Source organism: Nomascus leucogenys, chromosome 2 (genome assembly GCF_006542625.1).
Source record: "Nomascus leucogenys isolate Asia chromosome 2, Asia_NLE_v1, whole genome shotgun sequence".
NCBI classification, from domain to species: Eukaryota; Metazoa; Chordata; class Mammalia; order Primates; family Hylobatidae; genus Nomascus; species Nomascus leucogenys.
In genome coordinates this window covers 53,196,751-53,221,000 of record NC_044382.1, presented here as the reverse complement: position 1 = coordinate 53,221,000, position 24,250 = coordinate 53,196,751, and the positions used below count along the sequence as shown (strand labels likewise).

Sequence of the window (24,250 nt, the reverse complement as noted above, 5' to 3'; positions counted from 1 at the left end):
TGATATCTGATCATCTTCCATAATCTAATTAAGTTCCTTAGCCTCGGCCAGGCACGGTGGCTCACGCCTGTAATCCCAGCACTTTGGGAGGCAGAGGCAGGCAGACCACTTGAGCTCAGGAGTTCGAGACCAGCCTGGCCAATATGGTGAAACCCCATTCCACTAAAAATACAAAAATTAACCAGATGTGGTGGCGGGTGCCTATAATCACAGCTACTTGAGAGGCTGAGGCAGGAGAATCACTTGAACTCAGGAGGTTGCAGTGAGCTGAAATTGTGCCACTGCACTCCAGCCTGGGTGACAGAGCAAGACTCTGCCTCAAAAATATAAAAAATAAAAGTTCTTTAGCCTCTATTATCCCCAAGGTGATGTCTGGTCACCCTGGCCTGCCTGCAGCAAGAATCCTATTGGATGGGCTTAGCCAGAATTCCCCCCTTTATCTCTGATATTTCCTCTTAGTAATTTTTCCATCCACTGACCCCACCTTGCTCCTTGGCTATAAATTCTCACTTGTCCATGCTGTATTCAGAGTTGAGCCCAATCTCTCTCCCCAGTTGCCTGACTGCAAAACCCCACTGTGGCAGTCCCTATGCCTATTTCTTTTCTTTTTTCTTTCTTTTTGGAAACAGGGTCTCCTCTGTTGCCCAGGCTGAAGTGCAGTGGTGCGATCACAGCTCACTGCAGCCTCAAACTCCTGGGCTCAAGCAATCCTCTCACGTCAGCCTCCCAAATAGCTGGGACCACAGATAGCCACCACCAGCCTTGGCTAATTTTTTTTTAATTTTTGGGCCTGACACGGTGGCTCATGCCTGTAATCCCAGCACTTTGGGAGGCTGAGGCAAGAAGACTGCTTGAGCCCAGGAGTTTGAGACCAACCTGGGCAACACTGCAATACTCCATCCCTACAAAAAAATATTAATTAAAAAAATTAGGCCGGGCGCGGTGGCTCACGCTTGTAATCCCAGCACTTTGGAGGGCTGAGGCGGGCAGATCACGAGGTCAGGAGATCGAGACCACGGTGAAACCCCGTCTCTACTAAAAAATACAAAAAATTAGCCGGGCGTGGTGGCGGGCGCCTGTAGTCCCAGCTACTCGGAGAGGCTGAGGCAGGAGAATGGTGTGAACCCGGGAGGCGGAGCTTGCAGTGAGCCAAGATTGCACCACTGCACTCCAGCCTGGGCGACAGAGTGAGACTCCATCTCAAAAAAAAAAAAAAAAAAAAAATAGCCAGGTATGGTGGCACATGCCTGTAGTCCCAGCTACTCAAGAGGCTGAGGTGGGAGAATCGCCTGAGCCCAGAAGGCCGAGGCTTCAGTGAGCTATGATCATCACACCACTGCACTCCAGCCTGGGTGACAGAGTGAGACCCTCTCTACCGCCTTGGCCTCCAGAAGTGCTGGAATTACAGGCACAAGCTAACGGCTCGGCCCCTATGCCTATTTCGATGCTCCTGAATAAAGTCTGCTTTACTGAGCTTTAACAAGGATCATGAATGATTTTTCTTGAACGCCCCTCCTCATGCTCTCTCACACGGGTCTGTGGGGAGAGCAGCTGCCTCTAACGGCCACCTGCCCAGGGCCCTCCTCCCCCAACTGGAGGAAGTGCAGGTGAGCAGGAGCCAGGGCTTAGTCGGGTCCAGGCTGGCTGTAGCAGATGTGACAATCATAAAGAGCTCTGAGGAAACCCTAGGACCCTCCATAGGAATCCAAGCCTGGGAGAACCCCAGTGGGCAGTCTGAATGCTGGGTTGGCCCCTGCCTCCCACAGCCCCAGCTCCACACCCTCCCCATACACCCAGGAAGGTGTCCCTCTTCTCGTCAGCTCCTCCCCGGGTTGCATTGCTGGATGACGGAGACGGGAGGGCTACCTACTACTGCCCCATCGTCCCACCTTGTCTTCCTGTCCCCACTCAGGTCCTCCCACGGCCACCTGGAGTCTCTCCTGAAGCTGCTGCCAGGCCCCATCCTGCGTGGATCGGTGCGCAGAACAGACTGGATCTTGGTGAAAGCCCAAGGACACTTCTGAGTCTTGCCCCCAGCCGCCCTCCCCACCGCCGGGTTTCATCCACCCGCCGGCGCCATCGCGGGTACGAAAGAGTGCGGGCGCTAAGCTCACGCAGGCACAGCGCACACACGCGCCCCCTGCCGGCCGGGCCGAGCCGGGCCGCCCACCTGGTCCTGAGCCTGGCTCCAGGCTCCGGAAGCAGCGCCCCAGCTTCTCCCCCGCCACGCCCCCACCTTCCACCCGCGAAGCAGCAATTATCGGCCCAGGCGGCTGGGAAAGGGCCAATTAGCACAGGAGACGCGGCCCCTCTGCGGAGCCCCTGCTGACCACAGCCCACGCAGCGCTGCCTCTGCCGCGGGCCCCCAGCCTCCCGCCGCCCGCCCGACTGCCACAGCCCTCCTGGCCTGGCCGACAGCTCTGGCTGCCTGGGAGCCCCGGGGGACGCGCCGTCCGGCCTCCCGCCAACTGCAGTCACGGATCCAGCCGCCTGGCGCCAGCTCAGAGCCGGGGCGGACGTGCAGGCGCCGGGAGTTGAATCTCGCCGCCGCTGGGTGGTGGGGGCTAGTGGGCTGCGCCCCACTGCGAGGGCTCCCGCGCCCCCGACAGCCTGCGCCTTGGCGCCCGCCAGCAGTCTCCAGGCGGGGGCGGCTCGGCCCAAGCCCTCTTGCCTTCTCATGGCCCTCCTTGCTTCTTCCGGACCTCCAAGGCCCGGTTCTGGGCTAGCCGAGGTGGAGCAGTTCCCCACTGGTGGCTACAGCAGCGCCAGGCTTTGGAAAGCCACGGCCAGTGCTGGATCGTGCCCCACGACAGGCACGTAGGCAGGATAGGGGGTGGGCAGCACAGGGACACAAGCACTCATTACTGACAGTGAATGCATGAACCTCCTCCCCTGGGTCCCTCCCCTGCACAACCTGACTTACCCACCTATAGGCTTTGGGAGACCCAAGAGGGATGGGTCCTGCCTTCCAGGAGCCTGCAGGCTGCATGGGCAGAGGCTCCAGGAGCTTGGCTAGGACCCCAAGCTAAAGAAAGCCCCGAGCAGGGAGGGAGGCATCGGGTGAAAAAATGGGGGGGGGGCTGGAAGAGGGAGTTGTAGGGGACAGATGCCACCTGTCAAGGCTTCCCCTTCCCCCAAAGAACCCCCTTCCAGCTGAAGCTGGTCACACTGGGGCCCAGGAGTAAGGGACAAAGTGGGCCTGAGCCCAGTACATCCTCTGCAGGAGGCAGAAGTTTCTAGAACAAGAAGTGGGAGAGGGTTCAGTAGGAAAGCCCACAAGTGAGGTCGACCAAAGAGATCCTGCTCTTTCCCCATGAGTGCCACAAGGGACTGGGGTAGAAGGGCTGAGGCTGGACCAGTCCTGGATGCAGTGGCCTTTTCTGTGTGTTCTCCCTCTGCTCCCTCAGGTCTGGAGGGCTGGGAGCCTGCTACGTGCTCTGGAACTTTACTTAGGTCTTTTTTTTTTTTTTTTTTTTTTGAGACCGAGTGCCGCTCAGTCGCCCATGCTGGAGTGCAGTGGCGCGATCTCTGCTCACTGCAAGCTCCGCCTCCCGAGTTCACGCCATTCTCCTGCCTCAGCCTCCCGAGTGGCTGGGACTACGGGCGCCCGCCACCACGCCCGGCTAATTTTTTGTATTTTTAGTAGAGACGGGGTTTCACCGTTAGCCAAGATGGTCTTGATCTGTTGACCTCGTGATCCGCCCACCTCAGCCTCCCAAAGTGCTGGGATTACAGGCGTGAGCCACTGCGCCCGGCCCATTTACTCAGGTCTTGTTGAGCCAGACTTTCTTTGGGAAAGTGTGGACCATGTCTCTAAAAGAACCAGAACTGCTTCTTTCCACCAAGGTCATTAACTGTGTGGAGAGGGAGAGAGCCCCTGTCACAAACTGGAGAATGCAGACTGAACAATGAAGGAACATAGCGACAATGACACCACCTTGAGTCCAGTGGAATGAGCTGCAGCTGCATTAAAGAATGAGGAAAAGGACAGAGACAGGTGTAAGAGATGATGGAACAATCAGCCAAGAAAGTCAGGGGATTGGCTGGGCACGGTGGCTCACACCTGTAATCCCCGCACTTTGGAAGGCTGTGGCAGGCAGATGGCTTAAGCCCAGGAGTTCAAGACCAGCCTGAACAACATGGCAAAACCCCATCTCTACGAAAAATACAAAAATTAGCCAGGCATGGTGGCATGCCCCTGCAGCCCCAGCTACTTGGGAAGCTGAGCTGGAAGGATGGCTTGAGCCTGGCAGGCAGAAGTTGCAGTGAGGGCCGGGCGTGGTGGCTCATGCTTGTAATCCCAGCACTTTGGGAGGCCGAGGCGGGCGGATCCCGAGGTCAGGAGATCGAGACCACGGTGAAACCCCGTCTCTACTAAAAATACAAAAAATTAGCCGGGCGTGGTGGCGGGCGCCGGTAGTCCCAGCTACTCGGAGAGGCTGAGGCAGGAGAATGGCGTGAACCCAGGAGGCAGAGCTTGCAGTGAGCCAAGATTGCGCCACTGCACTCCAGCCTGTGTGACAGAGCGAGACTCCGTCTCAAAAAATAATAATAATAAAATAAAATAAATAAAATAAGTTGCAGTGAGACAAGATTTTTTAAAAGGCCAGGCATGGTGGCTCATGCCTGTAGTCCCAGCACTTTGGGAGGCCGAGGCAGGTGGATCACCTGAGATCAGTAGTTCTGGACCAGTCTGGCCAACATGGTAAAACCCTGTCTCTACTAAAAATACAAAAATTAGCCAGGTGTGGTGGCACATACCTGTAATCCCAGCTACTCGGGAGGCTGAGGCATGAGAATCGCTTGAGCCTGGGAGGCAGAGGTTGCCAAGGTTGTGCCACTGCACTCCAGCCTAGGCGACAGAGTGAGACCCCCCCAAAAAAAAAAGTCAGGGGTGGAGGAAAGAGGTAGAAGCTGGTGGACACACAGCCAGACAAATGGAAAGAGAGCCACGGCAGTGCTGGGGCAGTTCAGACAAGAGAGGGGGCATGCCTGGACACTCAGAAGGTAGCCATGGGCAGGGATCTGTTTTTCATCACAGTTGTCTGACCACTGAGACACCTTGGGGTGGGAGGCTAGTGGAAAGAGAGGGCTTCCTGGAGGAGCCTTTGAAAGGACCTATAGGGAATAGTGGAGGGAGTGAAGGTGGGAGTGGAGGGGAAGCTATCTCAGCCAGAGGGCACAGCAGGAGCAAAGGCCTGGAGGCAGGAATTGGCTTGTTCAGTCCCAGCAGCTGTGTCAGTTAGATGGCCCCCCACAGAAAAACTGAAAGAGGAAATGGCCCAGAACTGGAGCACCAGGCCTGTAAGCTGGGAGGGAGCATGGACTCTACGCTGAGGCACTAGGGAGCCATGGGAGGGGCATGTCTTGGTCAGATTTACCTTCCAGAAGGGTCTTTGAGGTTACCTAGTACAGAGATACTGGAGGAAGAGAGAGTGGAAGTGGGCAGACCAGGGGATGGTGGCGGAGAACTAGACAGTGGGTCTAGTTCGTGGAATCAAGCAAGCAAGTTCCCAAAGTAGATGGTCAGGACCTAGTGACACATAAGGGCAAGTGTCCTGTTTTTCCAAGGAACTTTAGGCCAAGGTGGGAAGTCAGCTCTGATCACTCACCTCCCCCACTCACAGGATGGCCCCTGGTGTACTCTGGCCTAGCACACTCCCACCCAGCCAAGTCTGGGAACTCACTTGGCCCCTCCCCAGGCCTGGGAGACCATGGCATCTACCCACTGGGCCCAGGAAAAGCCCCAAGAGGTGTCCAGTCCAGGGTGGAGGCATAAACAGACCTCCCACCCCACAGAAAGCTTGTTAAGACAGCACTCTCAACTCCCACCATCAGCCCTCTGTGCGATGATGACTCCACTGCCATGAGGGGTTAGGCTTGGGTCTATTTGGGGAGCCAGTAGGTAGGGGAGGAGGGCCCAGTTGAGCCCACAAAGAACTCAGAGGCTGAGATCACATGGCCCACAGAGCAGGGTTCACCACGCCTTTTAGGCAGAATTTAGGGAGATGTGTGTTCCTGTCTGGGCCTGTTCTTCTGTGTGTCCTCAGGCAGACCACTTGCCTTTCTGGGCCAGACTTTCTTTGGGAAAAGAAAGTCCTGTTTTAGGACAGGACTCTGGCCTCAGCCCCCTCTAGCCATGGTCCAGGACCCCTGTCCACTCCCAACCCTTTCAGCCACAGAAGCTGCTGGTGGAGCACATTGGTGACCTCACCAAGGAGCTGCTGGGTGATCATTATGGATCCCCTGCCGATAAAGAGCAAGAACCCTTTTGAGGGGGAGCCTGAAGGTGAAAGAAAAAGCCTTTCAGGAAATTAGCACCAGTGGCAGGGAAATTCATCAAAACCTGGCGGAGGCACCTGTGGCCGATTCGTGTCTCTTGCCAAAGAGGCAGCCCCTCTGACCTGGGGGAAGGGCTGGTAGCTTCTAGGGCCTTCTAGAGACCCCAGATCCCTGGCCCTGTTGCTGGGCCTCTCAGCACCCGGCAGGGGTGCCACCATGGATTTGCTGCTCCCAAATCACAGGATTCTGCAGTGCTAGGAAAGGCTGCTGATGAGTAGGGGGTCTTGGGTTTTAATATAACTCTTCCCTCTGCTGTGTGATCTCAGACACTCAGTTGGCTTCTCTGATACTCCCTGCCAGGAGAAATCCTAACCTGCCTGGCCTCTAGGCGACCAATACATCCACAATACTCAGTATATCTGAGACAAGAATATTTTTCTGAAGAGTGAGGATGCAACTATACCCAAACAATCATTGGTAGTGGGAGGTTTCATGTGCGAAGCAGGGAGGCAGCCTGAATGTGGAACCCATTATTCTGGTAGCAGCCCCACCTGCCAGCATCCAGGTATGGCCGACAGAATAGCTGTTGCAGCATACACCTCCAGGGGGCACCATTTCCATGGTTTACCGTCTGAATGAGGCCTGAATGTAACCTGAGCTTCATGACTGCCTCCTCTGGGCTTGGTATCCATAGGCACACTCACATCACACACGTGCCTCAGAGAAGGCTCTAATTGGTTGATCACGATCACCACCTAACCTAAAGCATCCACATTGGTCAGGCTTTGGAGCCCGCGCTTCCGCTCTAGCTATGCATGGCTCCCTTCAGCTCCCAGAGCAGGTCCAGTCCCAGGTCCAGCCAGATCATTTAATGCTGATAGAAGCAGGATCTTTTGAAAGAGCTATGGATGTAGCAGGCCCCAGAGGCTCAGGAAGTCCTTTCCAGGCCATGCCCTGGTTCTGGCACTGCCACAGTCCCTGCTGCACTACTAAAGGAGGCAGGCCAGGCCATGCATAGTGGCTCACGCGTGTAATTCCAGCACTTTGGGAGGCCGAGGTGGGCAGATCACCTGAGGTCAGGAGTTCAAGACTAGCCTGGCCAACATGGTGAAACCCCATCTCTACTAAAAATACAAAAAATTATCCGGGAATGGTGGTGCTCGCCTGTAATCCCATCTACTCAGGGGGGCTGAGACAGGAGAATTGCTTGAAACCTTGAAACTGGGAGGCAGAGGTTGCAGTGAGCGAGATCGCACCACTGCACTCTAGCCTGGGTGACAGAGTAGGACTCCATCTCAAAAAAAAAAAAAAAAAAAAAAGAGAATAAAGAAAAACGAAAAGGAGGCAGGCCACAGGCAGTTACCCTTTTCTTTTTTTTTTTTTTTTTTTTTTTGAGACGGAATCTTGCTCTATCGCCCAGGCTGGAGTGTGGCGGAACGATCTCGGCTCACTGCAGCCTCCACCTCCCAGGTTTAAACTATTCTCGTGCCTCAGCCTCCCAAGTAGCTGGGATTACAGGCATTAGCCACCATACCCAGCTGATTTTTGTATTTTTAGTAGAGATGGGGTCTCGCCATGTTGGCCACGTTGGTCTAGAACTCTTGACCTCAGATGACCCACCTGCCTCAGCCTCCGAAAGTGCTGGGCTTACAGGTGTAAGCCACTGCGCCTGGTTTCAGGCAGCCTTTCAGCTCATTGTATGGCATTTTGGCTAGACCTTATGTGAACTCAAATTGTTACCCTGTGCTTCCCTTACTGCCAACGTTTACAGATGGCTTCGTGTCAACCAAAGCGTTGTACAACTCATAGCATTTCAGAGCTAGAAGGGACCATAAACACTGTCATAGCCACCGTTCTTTGAGAACTTACAACTTTGTGCTGGACACTAACCCAGGTACCTTCTGATGTTTTTGCCTGCACAGTACAGCCATTCCTTTTCCCGTGACACCACCCTGTCCCCAGCAATTCACCGTGTCCACACCACAGCTCAGGGATGACCAGATAACCCAGACTTGGACTATTAAGCTCAATCTCAAGATTTTTGTAGAAACATCAGGAAAGAGAATGGCTACCGCTTGAGGGTGAGTCAGCATGTGAAGGAATGTAAAACGGAAAACTAGCCAGGTGCAGTGGCATGTGCCTGCAGTCCCAGCTACTCCGGAGGCTGAGACAGGAGGACTGCTTGAGCCCAGGAGTTCTGGGCTGTAATTCACTATGCTGATTAGGTGTCTGCACTAAGTGTGGCATCGATATGGTGATCTCCCAGGAACGAGGGACCACCAGGTAGCCTAAGGAGGGGTGAACCAGCCCAGGTTGAAAATGGAGCAGGTCAAAACTCCTGTGCTAATCAGTAGTGGGATCGTGCCTGTGAGTAGCTGTTGCACTCCAGCCTGGGCAATATAGCAAGACCTCATCTCTAAAAAAAAAAAAAAAAAAGGAATAGTGAAATGAAATAGCTCACACTGAGAAACAGCCTTGAACAAATAAAATAAAATAAAATAGGCTGGGTGCTGTGGCTCACACCTGTAATCCCAGCACTTTGAGAGGCTGAGGAAGGCGGATCACTTGAGGCCAGGAGTTCAAGACTAACCTGAGCAGCAACATAGCAAGACCCCCCTGCCTCTAAAGAAAAAAAAAATTAAAGAGTTAAGTGACTGCATTTCTTCAACTGCAGGACTTCTCTGGGATCTCTCTCTCTCTGAGTCTACCTGGCTATATGCCCTTGAATGAGTCAGTCACCTGTTCTGAGTCTCAATTTCAAGAGCTACAAAATAGGACAGTAATTCTTTCCCTCTTTATCCTTTATTTATTTATTTTTTATTTATTTATTTTTATTTTTATTTCTATTTTTTTTTTTTTTTTGAGACGGAGTCTTACTCTGTCGTCCAGGCTGGAGTGCAGTGGCGCAATCTCGGCTCACTGCAAGCTCCACCTCCTGGGTTCATGCCATTCTCCTGCCTCAGCCTCCCAAGTAGCTGGGACTACAGGCACCCGCCACTACGCCCGGCTAATTTTTGTATTGTTAGTAGAGACGGGGTTTCACTGTGTTAGCCAGGATGGTTTCGATCTCTTGACCTTGTGATCCGCCTGCCTCGGCCTCCCAAAGTGCTGGGATTACAGGCGTGAGCCACCGCGCCCAGCCTTTTTTTTTTTAAGATGGAGTCTCGCTCTGTCACCCAGGCTGGAGTGCAGTGGCACGATCTCGGCTCACTGCAACCTCTGCCTCCTGGGGTCAAGCGTTTCTCCCGCTTCAGCCTCCAGAGTAGCTGGGACTACAGGCATGTGCCACGCCCAGCTAATTTTTTGTATTTTTAGTAGAGACATGGTTTCACGGTGTTAGCCAGGATTGTCTCAATCTCCTGACCTCGTGATCCACCCACCTCGGCCTCCCAAAGTGTTGGGATTACAGGCGTGAGCCACCGCGCCTGGCCTTCCCTTTTTATCTTGAAGAAATTAAGGAGAGGCCAGTGAGAGAGTGGTTGGAAAATTGCTTTATGCAGTGGCTTATGCCTGTAACCCCAGCACTGTGGGAGGCCAAGGTGGGAAGATTACTTGTGCCCAGAAGTTCGAGACCAGCCTGAGCAACGTAACAAGACCCCGTCTCTGGAAGAAAGGAAGGAAGGAAGGAAGGAAGGAAGGAAGGAAGGAAGGAAGGAAGGAAGGAAGGAAGGCAGGCAGGCAGGCAGGCAGGCAGGCAGGCAGGCAGGCAAGCAGCAAGCAAGCAAGCATGGATTAGCCAGGTGGAGTGGTGTGTGCCTGTGGTCTCAGCTATCGTGAGACTGAGGCAGGAGGATCACTTGAGCCCAGGAGTTTGAGGCTGCAGCGAGCAATGATGCCAGCACTGCACCCCAGGCTGGCTAACAGAATGTGACCCTATATTGAAAAAAAAATGTAAAAATTAGCCAGGCGTGGCAGTGTGCACTTGTAGTCCCAACTACTCAGGAGGCTGAGATGAGGATCGCCTGAGCCCAGGAGTTGGACACTGCAATCAGCTAGGATCATGCCACTGCACTTGTCCAAGCAAGACCCTGTCAAAAAAAAAAAAAAAAGAAGAAGAAGAAAAGAAAGAAGAGAGAGAGAGAAAGAGAAAGAAAGAAAGAAAGAAAAGAGAAGAGGAGAGAAAAGAAAAGAAAAGAAAGGAGTTATTCACTGAAGGGAAACGTGGGTTGTTCATCTTTGTGTCCATCTCCGTCACCAACACTACCTAAACTGCAAAGCATGCTGGGAGCTCCCCCTGGGCAGGAGGGAGCAAGATGAAGTTAGCATAAGGTGGGACTAGGGAAGCTATCAAGTCTGTGGGATGCCTTTGAGGTGGTTGAGTCCAGTCTTGTCTCATAGGCATTGGTGAGGGCATGCTGAGGGGCAGTCATTCTGCCCAGCATAGTTTAGAAAGCCTTGTCAGGGGCCTCTGAATTACACTTTTTTTTTTTTTCTGAGACAGTGTCTCACTCCATTGCCCAGACTAGAACACAGTGGCGCGATCTCAGCTCACTGCAACCTCCACCTCCGAGGTTCAAGTGATTCTCCTGCCTTAGCCTCCCAAGTAGCTGGGATTACAGGCATGTGCCACCACCCCCAGCTAATTTTTGTATTTTTAGTAGAGACAGGGTTTCACCATGTTGGCCAGGCTGGTCTCAAACTCCCGACCTCGGGTGATCTGCCCGCCTCGGCCTCCCAAAGTACTGGGATTACAGGTGTGAGCCACCGCCCTGGCTCGAACTACATTTTTTTTTTTAAGGCGCTTCACTCTTGTTGCCAAGGCTGGAGTGCAATGGCGCGATCTTGGCTCACTGCAACCTCCACCTCCTGGGTTCAAGCGATTCTCCTGCCTCAGCCTCCCAAGTAGCTGGAATTAGAGACATGCGCCACCACACCCGGCTAATTTTGTGTTTTTAGTAGAGACAGGGTGTCTCCATGTTGGTCAGGCTGGTCTCGAACTCCTGACCTCAGGTGATCTGCCAGCCTTGGCCTCCCAAAGTGCTAGGATTACAGGTGTGTGCCACCGCGTCTGGAATTTTTTTTTTTTTTTTTTTAGACAGGGTCTGACTCTGTTGCCTAGGCTGAAGAGCTGCAGTGGCACAATCTCAGCTCACCGCAGCCTTGACCTCCCCACCTCAGATGATCCTTCCACCTCAGCCTCCTGGGTAGCTGGGACTACAGGCTTGCACCACCATACTCAGCTAATTTTTTGTATTTTTTTGTAGAGATGGGTTTCATCATGCTGCCCAAACTGGCCTCGAGCTCCTGGGCTCAAGCCATCCACCTGCCTTGGCCTCCTGAAGTGCTGGGCTTACAGGCATGAGCCACTGAGCCTGGCCTCTCTGAACTACACTTAATGAAGAATGTGAATTGGTCTGGCCAAGAAAGGGGAGAAAGACAAGCTAGACAGAGGGAATTTAGCCAGGGCTGGAGCAGACCAAAGCTGAATTCCTTGCCTATTTACTCAGTAGTGTCGTCATCTCAGGGAAAAGAACGATTGTCTGCTTTCTAAATTGCCCTTTTTGTGTTCCTGGAGGGGAAGCAGGCTGGTGAGGTGTCCGTGGGCTAGTAATTATTTCCGCTTATTTACAAGGTAATATTACAGCATGATGAGAAACCCTGCCTGTTTTGATGGTTCCGAGCTTGGAAAGTTTGGGAAAGAATCCAAGAGCATGGCAGGTTATCAAGGCGTTATCAGCTGGGACACAAAAGGAGAGAAGGTAAAAGAGGCATTTAGATTCCAGAGTCAATAATGAGCCAGAAGCGAGTGTTGAATTATTCAAACTCCTGTATTGATCCATTGATCTCTATCTGCAGCTCTCGGTTTATTCTTAGTTGGCATTTCCTGTGTCTCAGACACTGATAAGAGAAATGGGAGGAGGAGGAGGAACAGATTCTTAAGACTCAAGAAAAGAGAAGAGGTGATGTCAAAGAGAAATTTGGCAACATACATCAGGAACCTTAAAATGTCATATCTTTTGACCTAGTGGTTCTACTTTTGGAAATTGATCCTAAAAACACTATCCAGAACTTTTTTTTTTTTTTTGAGGCAGAATCTCGCTCTGTTGCCCAGGCTGGAGTGCAGCGGCATGATCTGGGCTCACTGCAACCTCTGCTTTCCAGGTTCAAGCGATTCTTGTGCCTCAGCCTCCCAAGCAGCTGGGACTACAGGTGCGTGCCACCACGTCCAGCTAATTTTTGTATTTTTAGTAGAGTCAGGGTTTTGCCATGTTGGCCAGGCTGGTCTCGAACGCCTGGCCTCAAGTGATCCACCCGCCTCGACCTCCCAAAGTGCTGGGATTACAGGTGTGAGCCACTGCGCCTGGCTCAGAACTTTTAAGAAAAAGCCTTAAGAACCATGGCATTCACAGCAGCCTAATTAGTAATTTGTGAATAATAGGAAACAACCTAAATGCCCAACAATAGGGGATCTGCCAAGTAACAGTAGAGCTAAAAGATGCCATTAGGTGCTGGGCACGGTGGCTCATTCCTGTAATCCCAGCACTTTGGGAGGCCAAGGTGGGTGGATCACTTGAAGCCAAGAGTTCAAGACCAGCCTGGCCAACATGGGGAAACCCTGTCTCTACTGAAAATACAAAAAGAAAAAAAAGAAAAAAAATTAGCCAGGCATGGTGGTGCATGCCTGCAATCTCAGCTACTCAGGAGGCTGAGGCAGGAGAATTGCTTGAACCCAAAAGGCCCAGGTTGCAGTGAGCTGAGATCGCACCGCTGCACTCAAGCGTGGGTAACAGAGCGAAACTCTGTCTGAAAAAAAAAAATGGGGCCAGGTGCGGTGGCTTACACCTATAATCCCAGCACTTTGGGAGGCCGAGACGGGCAGATCATCTGAGGTCAGGAGTTCGAGACCAGCCTGACCAATATGGTGAAGCCCTGTCTCTACTAAAAATACAAACATTAGCCGGGTGTAGTGGCAGGCACCTGTAGTCCCAGCTACTCAGGAAGCTGAGACAGGAGAATTGTCTGAACCCGGGAAGCGGAGGTTGCAGTGAGCTGAGATCGCGCCACTGCACTCCAGCCTGGGCGACAAAAGCAAGACTCCATCTCAAAAAAAAAAGAAAAAAAAAAGATGCCATCAGGAATTGTACTGCGTTGTTTGTTGGTTTGCTTGTTTGTCTGTTCTTGAGACAGCGTCTGCCTATGTTGCCCAATCTGGTCTCAAACTCTCAGACACAAGTAATGCTCCCACCTTCACCTCCCAAGTAGCTGAGACTGTAGGCACATGCCACCACTCCCAGCTAATCCCATTAGGAATTTTAAATGATGATATGGGGAAATATTTATGCCATAGGTTTAGGGTGGTAACAGAGCATCCAAAGCTGCACATACGGAATGTCATAACTAAGTGAAAAAAATACAGATGAAATGAGTCCAAAAGAAACACAGTAAAATGTTGGCAATGACTACTTTGAGATGGTGGGATTCCTTTATTCTTTTTCTGTATGTCCTAAATTTTTTTTTTTTTTTTTTTTTGAGACGGAGTCTTGCTCTGTCACCCAGGCGGCTGGAGTGCAGTGGCGCGATCTCGGTTCACTGCAAGCTCCACCTCCCGGGTTCACGCCATTCTCCTGCCTCAGCCTCTCCGAGTAGCTGGGACTACAGGCGCCCGCCACCACGCCCGGCTAATTTTTTGTATTTTTGGTAGAGGCAGGGTTTCACTGTGTTAGCCAGGATGGTCTCCATCTCCTGACCTCATGATCCACCTGCCTCGGCCTCCCAAAGTGCTGGGATTACAGGCGTGAGCCACCGCACCCAGCCTATATGTCCTAAATTTTCTGCAAAAAAAAAAGTACAAGTTTTAAATAACTTTAAAAAGTCTTAAGGGTGAGGGGAGAGACCTTCATATGAAGGCTTCACAGTAAAGTAAACAAATTAGTGTAGAACTAAATCCTCCCAGAATCCAGGGGACTGCTATGTCCCAGGTGGGCTGACCATCTCCTTGGCACATAGCATGGAGCCAAATGAATAAATGGATGCTGTGGGGCAGTCATTCCATGGAGGACAATCAGAGGCCCATGAAAATATTTAAAGAAGAAGTATAGCCTGGACAACATAGACCCCATCTCTAAAAAAAAATTTTTTTTTATTAATTATCCAAGCATGGTGGCACCTGTAGTCCCAGCAACTTGCTACTTGCTACTCAGGAGGCTGAGGTGGGAGGATTGCTTGACCCCAGGAGGTCAAGGCTGCAGTGAGCCATGATTGCACCACTACACTCCAGCCTGGGTAAAACAGGAAGACCCTGCCCCAAAAGAGAAAGAAAGAAGAAAGATGAGTTTTCCCAGTAGAGAAACAGGAGGAAGTCATGGTATGGGCATGTGGGGAATGGAAACAGGCCAGTATGGCTGGATTGCAGGGTGCCATGGGGAGAAACGATGGGAGATAGTGTTGGAAAGTAGGGATTGTCAGGGGGTCATGAATGCTAGGCTGAGGGCCTTTGTCTTTCTGCCCCAAGTTTCTTCAATCTTGGGGAAGGGGTCTTAAGCAAAAGGGTGGTGTGGTTAGAGCTCAACCTAGCTCTCATCACATTATATTATTATCATTACTACCATTATCATTGTTATTACCATTATTATTATTCCCTAGCCCCCTAGTCTAGTCTGTTTCCTGTCACTTGTCAGAAACTAGGAGAGCAGGAGAGGGGAAGGGGAGCAGTCCAAGGCAGCCCTCTAAGATCATCAGCCAGGCTTCCTGACCCCAGCTTGGCCCTCTTCCCACCAGTAGGCTCAGTCCTGCCATCCCCAGGCACCCAGACAAACTCCTCCACCCCCAACACCCATGACAAAGAGGCTCATTTGGAGCCCAGGCAAGATTTGCAAACGTCAAACTTATAATTACAAGGATGAAATCATCTGGTTCCTTTTAAGCAAACGGGTTTATTGATCCCAACACTAAAGAAATGTTATTCTGGGGAAACTTGCTCCTTTCTGCTTTCCTTTCCCTATGGGATGGCTGAGCTGGGGGAGGGTGGCTGGAGGGCTCAGAAGGGGGAGATGCTCCTGGGAGGGAGGGCAGATTCTTTGGGCCCAAGGGTGGATTTTACGGTATATAAATTATATCTCAAAAAGAAAAAAATTCTTTAGGGCCCAGGAAACTGCCACACTCGGGCAGATGACACCCTTATCCTGGATTAAGGCCCATCGCCTTCTAAAAACTAGAAGCTGAGTGGAGCCAGGGTTTTAGGCAATGTGCCAGCCACTAATTTTCTTTGTCTCCCATTCCTCTCAAGTCTCATTTGTGGCTCCAGATCCTATTTCAGCTTCAAGATGGTACAATATTTTCTCAGTAACTGAAGGGAAACTATTTCCTTAGAAAAAATGCATCAGAGGCTCAGAGACTTCCTCTGTGAGGAGAGGCAAAGGTGGGTGGCTGCTGACACCAGACCTGGATAAAACCATCCTTTCTGCTGGGCCTGCGGAGGCAGGACACCTAGACTTTGACCTTCCAAGCCAAGAAGGGACAAACAGGCTCAGAGATAGGAATGCACAGTCCTCAAGGGCAGACCCACATCCTGCCCCAAGGCTCACAATAGAATCCCTTTCTTCAACCTGTGGGGACCCTTCTACAACATGGTGGGATGCTCCCAGAGGATAACCCCAGACATAGCCTTCTATGAGTTTGCAGTTCAGTGAGGGCAGCAGGCAGGACTTTTGGTATCTCCACTAGGTCTCAGAGTAGAATGATTAAAATCAGTACCCTGGGGTCACTTAGCCCCCGTGAATCTCAATTGGCCCATCTGTAGAATAGGATCAATAATACTAAACTTACAGGGTTGTGGTGAGGAAGGAATGAAGATGATGTATCCCAATGCTTAGCTAGTTTCTTTAGAGTGTGTAGGGGGGGGTCTCACCCTCTTGCCTAGGATGGTCTCAAACTCCTGGCCTCAAGTGATCCTCCCACTTCCGCTTCCCAAAGTGTTGAGATTACAGGTGTGCACCATCACGCCCAGCCCCCATTTTGATATTTCAAATGGATCAGGGTCTCGTCACTGTCCTTTTTTACTTTTACTTTTTTTTTTTTTTTTTTTTGAGACAGAGTCTTGCTCTGTCGCCCAGGCGGGAGTGTAGTGGTGCGATCTTGGCTCACTGCAACCTCTGCCTCCCGGGTTCAAGTGATTCTCCTGTCTCAGCCTCCAGAGTAGGTGGGATTACAGGCGCACGCTGCCACGCACAGCTAATTTTTTGTATTTTAGTGGAGACGGGGTTTCACTGTGTTGCCCAGGCTGGTCTCGAGCTCCTGAGCTCAGGCAATCCACCCGCCTCAGCTTCCCAAAGTGCTAGGATTACAGATGTGAACCACCACTCCTGGCCTTATTTACTTTTTCAAAGTCTGTTTCCTCATCTCTCAGAAGGAGACAGAAGACCTGACTTAGAAGATGGTTGTGTGGGCTGGGCGCGGTGGCTCACGCCTGTAATCTCAGCACTTTGGGAGGCTGAGGTGGGCAGATTGCCTGAGGTTGGGAGTTCGTGACTAGCCTGCCCTTCTCTACTAAAAATACAAAAATTAGCTGGGCGTGGTGGCAGGCACCTGTAATCCCAGCTACTCAGGAAGCTGAGGCAGGAGAATCGGTTGAACCCGGGAGGCGGAGGTTGCAGTGAGCCGAGATCGCGCCATTGCACTCCAGCCTGGGCAACAGAGTGAGACTCCGTCTCAAAAAAAGAAAAAGAAAGAAAGTGGTTGTGTGAATTAACTGTGATAAGGTGCATGAAGGCACCCTGAACAGAGCTTCACAGTTGCACTAGGCAAGTGAGGGTTCCTGCGCTCTGCTCAGCTTCATTGTGTATTATCTACTTACCCACCCAAGATCAGCTTTAGGATCCTGCAGGAGCAGCCACCCACCTAGGAAGTTAGGGAGATACTCAGAGGAGGCCCTTGATTGGCTTGAATCCCTACGAAAGGAAGATTCTAGATGACAGGACTTCAGATAATTCAGTCAGGTTTTGGGACGGTGGAGGCAGATGTTTCTTGGCACAGAAGAGACACCTCTAAGCTTCCATGAGTGGGCCTTAGTAGAGCTGGATCTTAGCAAACCCCCTTAGCAAGCACCCATAGCATGGTGTCTGGGCCAACCCATACCCAACTCAACAGCTGCCAAAGCTGTTAGGAGCACAGACTTAAGTGTACCTTACATGGGTGAAAATTTCCTTTATAAATTTCCTTTAATTCAGTTTTTTAAAATAAGTGAAAAAAAATTAACAACCAAAAAGGCATATAGAGGTCAGCCGAGGAGATGGCCTCCTTCAGCCTGTGGCTTATTTCCCGGTCATCCTGGCTGTTGGATGCCAGACTATGCCGAGTGTGGGTTACCCTGTGGCCTGGAGTTGCCCAAGGCTGTCTGTGGGGCTGCTGTTCTGGGTCTGCTTGGCAGGCTTTGCTGTCCCTTTCCCTTAGGACATCATTCCTCCCCTCCATGAGGCTGACAATGAGAGCCCTGCCCTGCTCTGCTCTGCATTCTCACCCCTCCAGGTCTAGCTCCCTTGACCCTGACCTTTTCCTTGCCTAAGCTCATGGCCACCAAGGCCATTCTAGAGCTCTTTCAACTTTTATTTATTCCACATTTCCCATGGCAGAAACAATTATTGCTAGAGTCTTTGGCCAAGATCAACTTGGAGGTCTGTGAGCCCTCCTTGGACCCATTGTGGAGCAAGAGTGCTTCCTCGTGGATTTTTATTCCCCCTGAGACGGAGTTATGCTCTTGTCCCCCAAGCTGGGGTGCAATGGCACGATCTTGGCTCACTGCAACCTCTGCCTCCCGGGTTCAACCGATTCTCCTGCCTCAGCTTCCGAGTAGCTGTTTGAGACGGAGTCTTGCTCTGTGGCCCAGGCTGGAGTGCAGTGGCACCATCTCGGCTCACTACAACCTCCACCTCCCGGGTTCAAGCGATTTTCCTGCCTCAGCCTCCCAAGTAGTTGAGACTACAGGCGTGTGCCACCACACCCCGCTAATTTTTGTACTTTTAGTAAAGATGGGGTTTTGCCATGTTGACCAGGTCGGCCTCGAGCTCCTGACCTCAGATGATCAGCCCGCCTCGGCCTCCCAAAGTGCTGAGATTAGGCCAGGCGCAGTGGCTCATGCCTGTAATCCCAGTACTTTAGGAGGCCGAGGCGGGCAGATCACCTGAGGTCAGGAGTTCGAGACCAGCCTGACCAACATGGCGAAACCCCGTCTCTACCAAAAATACAAAAACATTAGCCGGGCGTGGTGGTGGGCGCCTGTAATTCCAAATACTCGGGAGGCAGAGGCAGAAGAATCACTTGAACCCAGGAGGCGGAGGCTGCAGTGAGCCGAGATCGCGCCATTGTACTCCAGCCTGGGCGACAGAGCAAGACTCTGTTTAAAAAAAAAAGGCTGGGATTACGGGTATGAGCCACTGCGCCTGGCCACAGGACTAACTTTGAATCAAACTCTGCCATAAATCCCATGTCAGGCTTTCTCCAGTTTGGGCTAAACAACTTCCCTAGAATTTATGGATCTTATTTTTTGCAGCTGATTGCACATTAAGTATATGGACTGGCAATCGGTTACATTTTTAACTCAGCTTATTCTTCTTTTTTTTTTTTTTGAGGAGTCTCGCTGTTTCACCCAGGCTGGAGTGCAGTGGCGCGATCTCGGCTCACTGCAGGCTCCGTCCCCCGGGGTTCACGCCATTCTCCTGCCTCAGCCTCCCGCGTAGCTGGGACTACAGGCGCCCGCCACCTCGCCCGGCTAATTTTTTGTATTTTTTAGCCGGTTTAACACGGGGTTTCACCGTGTTAGCCAGGATGGTCTCGATCTCCTGACCTCGTGATCCGCCCGCCTTGGCCTCCCAAAGTGCTGGGATTACAGGCGTGAGCCACCGCGCCCGGCCAGCTTGTTCTTTAGAAACTTAAATTTATTGGGCTCCCACTGTGTGCTAGATCCACATAAAGGTTCTCACGCGAACACTGCAAACCTAGGAGTGTCTGCATTTTGGAAATAAGGAAACTGAGGTTTAGTGGTCCAGTTCTTGTCTAAGGCCCCAGCCAGCAGGTAGTGTAGCTGAGTGGGATCCCATCTAAGACCCATCTGACTCCAACAGCCACGACCTTTCCACCATGACTCGGTTGGATTCTTTGGTCCGTTTCCACCTCAGTCTTCAACTTGCACAGCCTACACCCCTGCCGGTGTAGGGACGAAAAGTCCCCAAGGACTTAGGTTTCCTCGCGTTCAAGTGACAATCTGGGGTTACTCCGCGCACCTGGGGAACCCAGAAGTTCCAGATGGCCGAGGAAGGGCGGAAGAAAAGGCCTGCGCTGGCTACTCCCGTCTGCTAAAGGCCAGGCGGATCCCCCAAAGGCAGCTCCACGCCGAGTGGCCGCGGGCCAGCAAGGGGAAAAGGGCCACGGTGCGGAAGGAGCGCCGGTGCGCCACAGCCGGGCAGCTCCGCCAGCGGGCGGGTGGCGCATGCGTGGCGCGGGCCGCGAGTTGTGAATGGTGCGTCTTGTTTGCCGGAGTTGGAGGCGGGCGGGCGGGCGGGCGCGCGAGGAGGAGGGGTGGGGCCGGCGGGGGCGGGGTGGGCGGTGAGAGGAAGTGGCGGCGGCGGCGGCGGCGGCGGCTGGGGGCGGCGAGAGCTGGGGCTGCGCGGGCGGCAGGCAACGGCTGAGGCGGCGGCGGCGGCGGCGTGGGTTGGGCTCGAGCGGGCGGTGGCGCCTCAGACTCCCCGGAACGGGAGCCCACGCGGGCGGGCGCCTGAAACAAAGGGAAGCGGGCGTCCGGGCGCCGCGGGTGGGCGCTCAGTCGGTCAGTGCGGAGCCAGCCAGCGGGTGCCCGCGCAAGCCCCGAGCGCGGCCGGCCGGCGCGGCCTCAGGGCGGGAAGATGCCGCGCGTCGTGCCCGACCAGAGAAGCAAGTTCGAGAACGAAGAGTTCTTTAGGAAGCTGAGCCGCGAGTGTGAGGTGAGGCGGGCGGGCGGCTAGGAGGCCGCAGCGCGCCCCGAGTGGGCCCCGGCGGAGAAAAGTTTGGGCGGCGCGGTCCCCGGGAGTCCCGGTCGGTGCGCCCGCGGAGGGGCAATCTTGCCGGGGCGGCCATCGCCCGCAGCCTCCGCTTGCCCTTATCGGCGCCGCGCTGGGAGGGCGGGCGCGCGGGCGGCGCCGCAGATTTGGCCCCTGATTTCGGGCCGTCTTGCCTTGCAGATTAAGTACACGGGCTTCAGGGACCGGCCCCACGAGGAACGCCAGGCGCGCTTCCAGAACGCCTGCCGCGACGGCCGCTCGGAAATCGTAAGTCGGCTGGCCCGGGGCGCAGACCGGGGCGCGCGCGGGTCACTTGTTGCGCGGGGCCGCTTCGGCCCAGGCCGGTTCCGGACGGCGGCGCGGCTGCCGCGGCTCCCGGAACTGAGTGGGCGCCGTCTTACTTCCTACTCGGGATTCAAAATGCGAAACCAGGTGCCGCGGGCCGGTGCTCGCGGGGAGACGCTTTCCCTGGGGCTCGCCGCGGTGGCGCATGTCGGCCAACGGAGCACCGCGAGTGGAGCTCGAACCCGAGCCAGACCAAACAAGCGAAGGGCATTGTTTAGGCGGCGACACCGAAGAAGGGTTCAGGGTATTTGTAGCAAGCAAACCCCCATTCGGAAAAAGAACTGGAGCTTCATTCAAGGTCGGCGATAGTTTGTTTCTTAGAAGGTAGATCTGTCGATAATTCTCTATGTCAAGCGGTCTCACTCCCAGATCGCCGAGAAGAAATCTTTCCTCCAGTTATTTATTCTAATAGAGAGGGGAGGGGGGAAAAAGGCCCTAAAAGTGTCATTTTCTTAGAATGTTAAGCTTCAGGAGAATCAGAAAGAAACCATTATCACCATGTCCCGAGTAGGGCTGCCGTTCCTAAAAACTGCACAGATGGGCGAAACCCACGGTTGATCTCGAGGTCCTTGTTTTAGGAGGCAGATTTGGTGCGTCTTCACCAGACTTTGGGTTGAAAAAAAAAAAAATCCAAGGGTCCTAGTTCCTGTCATCTCTTTTTGGTTTGCGTTGTTGGAGGTGCTGATGAGGAGGGAATGGTAGGAAGAAACCAAGAAAAGAGGTTGATTATTATTATTATTTTTTGAGGTGGAGTCTTGCTGTGTTGCCCAGGCTGGGGTACAGTGGCTCGATCTCGGCTCACTGCAACCTCCGCCTCCTGGGTTCAAGCGATTTTCCTGCCTCAGCCTCCTGAGTAGCTAGCATTACAGGTGCCTGCCACCACGCCCAGCTAATTTTTGCATTTTTAGTAGAGACGGGGTTTCACCATGTTGGCCAAGCTGGCCTCCTGACCTCAAGTGATCCGCCCTCCTCCACCTCCCAGAGTGCTGGGATTACAGGCGTGAGCCACCGCGTCTGGCCTGATTATTTTTTAAAAAGTTGAAGCACTGTCTGATGGAATGTTGTTACTCTCTGCTCGGTGACTTGGACTTATTGCATTGTTAGAGGCTTGAAGCTAGGTGCGATTTGAATTTGGGTTAGCAGTAGGAAGACATTGGAAATTTACTCCTCCCACCCCCTTTATATAAAAACCAGTTTATTTTTATTCAGATATAATTCATATGCCATAAAATTCTCCCTTTACATCACTGAACTCTATTTTTAAAGAATATTTTGATATTTTAAGTGAAGGCTTTTTAGAGTTGTAATAGTGAGAAGATACTGGTTAAATTTATGAGGAGCTCCTGAATATTTGATCATTAGTGCATGTTGTGAAAGACAGTCTCAAGCTTTTAGCCCACTTGCAAGTTTCTTGAGTAATTGTAGTATTTATATGATTGAAGTGCATAAGACATACTTTTAGGTTTTGGCACTGAGTGGTATAAGAAAAGAATTCATTAGCTGGTGCGATGATCGTGTCATCCTTTGCCTGAGTTACCTTTTGCAAAAGGAAGGTGGTACACCTGACGATAGAATTTCCTGGAGGTAAAGGATGCAAGTATAATATATAAGATACAAAGTACTTGTATTCTTACTGTTTGCTTTTTTGTTTGTTTTGAGACGGAGTCTCGCTCCGTTACCCAGGCTGGAGCACGACAGCGTGATCTTGGCTCGCTGCAACCTTCGCCTCCCGGGTTAAAGTGATTCTCCTGCCTCAGCCTCCTGAGTAGCTGGGATTACAGGCACACACCACCATGCCCGGCTAATTTTTTTGTACTTTTAGTAGAGACGGGGTTTCACCATGTTGGCCAGGCTGGTTTTGAACTTCTGACCTTAAGTAATCCTCCCACCTTGGCCTTCCAAAGTGCTGGGATTACAGGTGTGAGCCACCGCGTCTGGCCTTGTTTCGTTTTTTTTTTTAAGAGAGAGGTATTGCTGTGTGGTCTAGGCTGGGGTGCAGTGGCTGTTCACAGGCACAGTCATAAGGCACTGCAGCCTCAAACTTCTGGGCTCAAGCGATCGTCTTGCCTCAGCCTCCCAATAGCTGGGACTACAGGCTCAGCGTCACCATACGCAGCCCCATGTATTATATTATTATCACTATCTTTGAAAGCTGAATTTTTTTGGAAATTTGGTGGATCATAGCTAGTAGGGTGTTTTCTGTCATCTCAGACTGCTGAATGGAATTATGAATTCAACCCATAGGGTATCTGAAATGCTGTAATATTATAGTAGTAGTATAGGTGGTTAGTGTTTGTCATGAATTTATTTCCAGGATGAATTAGACATTCTAGACCTTCCCCGCTTCCAAATATCTGATCCTCACCTGAGCCCGAGAGGTCGAGGCTGCAGTTAGCCATGATGGCACCACTGCATTCCAGCCTGGGTGACAGAGTGAGACCCTGTCTCCAAAAATAAAACAAATATCTGATCCGACAGATTTTACAAGTTTTAAATTTCTGAGAAGTATTAAAGGTTAAAGAAGGTAGATTGAATGCTGTGTGAGGTTTGCACTTAAGACGGCTCATGTCTTATTTTGTTAAATAATGTAACTATTGGTATTTGGAGAGGAATTTCACATTTCCTAGTTTTCTCTCTTTCTAGTTTCCCTCCTTTAATTCAGTGTTAACCCACATTTAATTACAGGATCCTTAGCTCCTAGAGGGTAGAGACCTCATTAATTCTGTATAAACCCCTCTGGATACAGCTGTTTTTCACAATACCTTTTATATCAGAGGTACTTGATTATTTGAATTTAGAGGCTACTTAATTTAATGCCTGAAATTTATCTTATGACTTACGAACAGGCTGTGGTTTCTTCCTATTTGGCTGTGGAAAAAGGCATTATTTTGCCTGTTTTGACAGCAGCCATAAATGGCAAGGATATCTATAGTTCTCAAAACTATTCCCAACCTTTCTCCTGCCCCAATTTTCCTCTTCTTATTTGGAACATCTCCTTAATGTATCAGTGAGGTTAATGAAGAATTCATTTTGCTGTTGCCCAGGCTGGAGTGCAGTGGCACGATCTCGGCTCACTGCAACCTCCGCCCCCCAGGTTCAAGTGATTCTCTTGACCCAGCCTCCTGAGTAGCTGGGATTACAGGTGTACACCACCACGCCCAGCTAATTTTTGTATTTTTAGTAGAGACGGAGTTTCACCATGTTTGCCAGGCTGGTCTCGAACTCCTGACCTCAGGTGATCCACCGACCTCCGCCTCCCAAAGTGCTGCTGGGATTACAGGTGTGAGTCACCACTCCCAGCCTCATTTTGCATTTAGATGTGAAATAATTTAAGGGCTGTGTTGATCATCTCTCTTTAACTATAAAACTCAGCCTCCTTATTTTATGCCAATTGAGATTTTAACTGTAAAACCCAATCAGCATTAAATAAAAGTGAACACGGGTAGAAGAATCTGTGGTAGAATCTGATTTATTGTTTTTTTTGAGACTGGATCTTACTCTGTCACCCTGGCTGGAGTGCAGTGGTGCCATCTCGGTTCACTGCAACCTCCACCTCCTGCTTCAGCCTCCTGACTAGCTGGGATTACAGGCGCCTGCCACCACACCTGGCTGGTTTTTGTATTTTTAGTAGAGATGGGTTTCACCATGTTGGCCAG

The 24,250-nt window shown here is 51.8% G+C and overlaps 1 protein-coding gene across 4 annotated transcripts in view; it reads left to right on the top strand.

Annotated features, from left to right (window-relative positions):
• The first annotated feature begins 19,859 nt into the window (after positions 1-19,859).
• Positions 19,860-24,250, top strand: part of CBFB (core-binding factor subunit beta) — a 76,508-nt gene continuing 72,117 nt past the window's right edge. For 3 of the 4 annotated variants that reach the window (XM_012505114.2, XM_003262872.3, XM_030795623.1), the window contains exons 1-2: positions 19,862-20,192; positions 20,430-20,516. In XM_012505114.2, coding sequence (XP_012360568.1) covers positions 20,115-20,192; positions 20,430-20,516 — 165 coding nt within the window. In that variant the 5' untranslated portion in view covers positions 19,862-20,114. Of the gene's footprint in view, positions 20,193-20,429; positions 20,517-24,250 lie in introns of all 4 variants that reach the window. The other variant, XM_003262871.4, reaches the window with a different exon arrangement.